Source organism: Pinus tabuliformis, chromosome 6, assembly GCF_031772625.1.
Source record: "Pinus tabuliformis cultivar Carrire ecotype Pingquan chromosome 6, CPIR1, whole genome shotgun sequence".
Lineage (NCBI taxonomy): Eukaryota > Viridiplantae > Streptophyta > Pinopsida > Pinales > Pinaceae > Pinus > Pinus tabuliformis.
Genome location: NC_142292.1, coordinates 790,395,042 through 790,397,326, shown reverse-complemented (window position 1 = coordinate 790,397,326; position 2,285 = coordinate 790,395,042). Strand labels below are relative to the sequence as shown.

General features: G+C 38.1%; 1 protein-coding gene across 1 annotated transcript; it reads right to left on the bottom strand.

Moving 5' to 3' along the window:
• Positions 1-281: 281 nt before the first annotated feature.
• Positions 282-2,002, bottom strand: LOC149261137 (desmethylxanthohumol 6'-O-methyltransferase-like). Its single transcript, XM_089381170.1, has 3 exons — positions 1,116-2,002; positions 954-1,018; positions 282-809 (listed from the first exon to the last, which is right to left on the bottom strand). Exons 1-3 carry the CDS (start codon positions 1,864-1,866, stop codon positions 507-509), a joined length of 1,119 nt encoding a protein of 372 aa, XP_089237296.1. The 5' UTR covers positions 1,867-2,002; the 3' UTR covers positions 282-506.
• Between the last annotated feature and the right edge of the window lie 283 nt (positions 2,003-2,285).

The following is a 2,285-nucleotide window of genomic DNA, read 5'->3' as shown; positions in this document are numbered from 1 at the left end:
AATCTCACTTGCATGAAAAAGGAGAAACTAAGACATTCGTTCGATTTTATTCATGGCTGAAGCAGTACTGACGTGATGAAATTGGAGTTCTATATAAGCATACACTTTAACTATCCATTGACAACCAAAAAGGAATACAAAATATAGGAAGCATTAGTGTGAGTAGGTGCCAATCCATCAAGATAATCTGATTTTTCATTCAAGGAAGACAATCCATTTAATAAAACAAGAATGCATAATTATCTTGGAATCTAATGAAAAATAACCAAAAATAATGGCCAGTAACCACTCAATCCATTAATATTCATGTCGGTCTTTCTTTCAAACTATAAAATTTTACATATTTAAATCAGTAACCACTCAATCCATTAATATTCATGTCGGTCTTTCTTTCAAACTATAAAATTTTACATATTTAAATCAATAACATACAGTTCTGGCATTCATTAAAAATTATGATAGTTAACCATCCAAGTCAGTAATTTTCAGGTCTAACCTTCTAGTGCTCACAGAGGCTTCGCTTTGGTAGCCTCCAAAATGCTTAGAGAGCTAATCACGGGTAGTTCAGCAATTTTGAGTGGAGAGAAGCCTGATTTCTCAAACAATCTCCTCCACTGTTGCTCGTTCCGATCCTTTGCTCCGCCCACTTCGGCCATCAGATCACAAATCATCCGTACTTCCTGACTTGGGCTTGGCTTCTCACACATCACTGCTTCTACCACTATGACTTTACCGTTATCAGTCAAAGCCTTGTGACAATTCTCAAGGATTTTTGCACATTGATCATCATCCCAGTGATGAAGTACTTGCTGCAAATTCAGTCAAATAACACTAAATCTAAGACCAAACCTAGACCAGGCTAGCCCTGATGGAATCCAATCAAATCTGATATGATTCTAAAAGCAAAATGAAGAGCAAAATTATTCCTAGCAATTAATTATTCAATCAATTACCTTGATAAAAACGACATCGGCAGATGGTATGCTCTCAAACATGTCGCCACGTACGTGCTCTACACCTGCAACGAAAGTTAAAAGAAAAGACATACCATACAGTAATTAATCCAATCAACATGGAAAATTGCAGTGAATTTATGAATCAAACCCCAAACCAACCTGAAATCAATGGGGCAGTTTCAATCACATGTGGAAGATCAAAGTTAATCCCACGGATGTGGGGATGAACCTCCACGATCCGAGCTATGGCTGTTCCACGTCCTCCACCCACATCCACAACTCTCAGCTTCTCACCCGGCTTTAACCCCTTGTAACAACCCAAAAACTGTCTCATTATAACATTCGTAAACGATTCGAAGCCTTTCATAAGCAGGGTCCTGGTGTGGGGATTTCCCTTGGCATAGGACCCGCCGTGGGTGATTTGGAAAGCGCCCCCAGCTACACCGTTTTCCTGAAGCACATACTCATGAATATGGTGAAGAGGAGCCATCATAGACTCGTCATTTAGCATGAGAAAGTAAGGTACCAGGCTCCAGGGATTTTCATTTTTCTCACCCTGACTAACGAAAAACGTTTTTGCAGTATCGGTAAGCCCATACCGAAAATCGAACGGGTTATCAGTGGAAGTGGTTTGAGATTCAATGAAGATGCCCTGAGTTGAGAGGTATCTTACAATGCGGGAAAGGTAATCGAGATGGGGAGTTTGCGAGGGGAGGCGGGCAGCGATTTCGCGGAGCGAAAGAGTATATGATGATTCTGGACCTGCGGTGGCAATAATGTCTGGAATTTTGAGGAGCACTACAGATTTGAGAAAGAGGGCAGGAATGGGAGAGAAGATCAAATCTCTCATGGGTGACATCAACTGTAAATCCTGAGCAGGAGACTGTAGTTGACGGTTATGGTCTTCCATTAGATTAAAAGGCGATGAACCACCCGACGCAAAGGCAATTAGAAAACAGCCGTGGCTCAGTTCAGTGAGAGATGTACCAAATCAGTAACGACCGCTTAGCTGCAGCAGAGGAAATGGTTCTTGAATCTCGAAGGCTACTCTGATCTCGCATAGCCATAATATAAAGATATATCAAGATATATTTAGTTAATTTATGATTATGTTAACAGGTTTTTTTTTATTTTGGGATGAAGTTTAGTTTTATTATTAATAATTACTATAATATTTAATTTTTATAAAATATTTTATTAACATATTTATAAATATAAATTAAATGGTTGGTAAATATTCAATTGATAATAAATATGTTTATTACAGGTTACATTTTATGTTGCTATAATTAAAAAAAATCATAAAAATAAATGGTAAAAGTAATGAGT

Bases quoted from the DNA above. Each gene is read 5' to 3' on its own strand.
- LOC149261137 (XM_089381170.1), bottom strand. From the start codon at position 1,866: ATGGAAGACCATAACCGTCAACTACAGTCTCCTGCTCAGGATTTACAG. The intron at 1,019-1,115 runs GTTGGTTTGGGG...CTTTCGTTGCAG, and splicing joins AACTGCCCCATTGATTTCAG to GTGTAGAGCACGTACGTGGC. The intron at 810-953 runs GTAATTGATTGA...CTGAATTTGCAG, and splicing joins CCGATGTCGTTTTTATCAAG to CAAGTACTTCATCACTGGGA.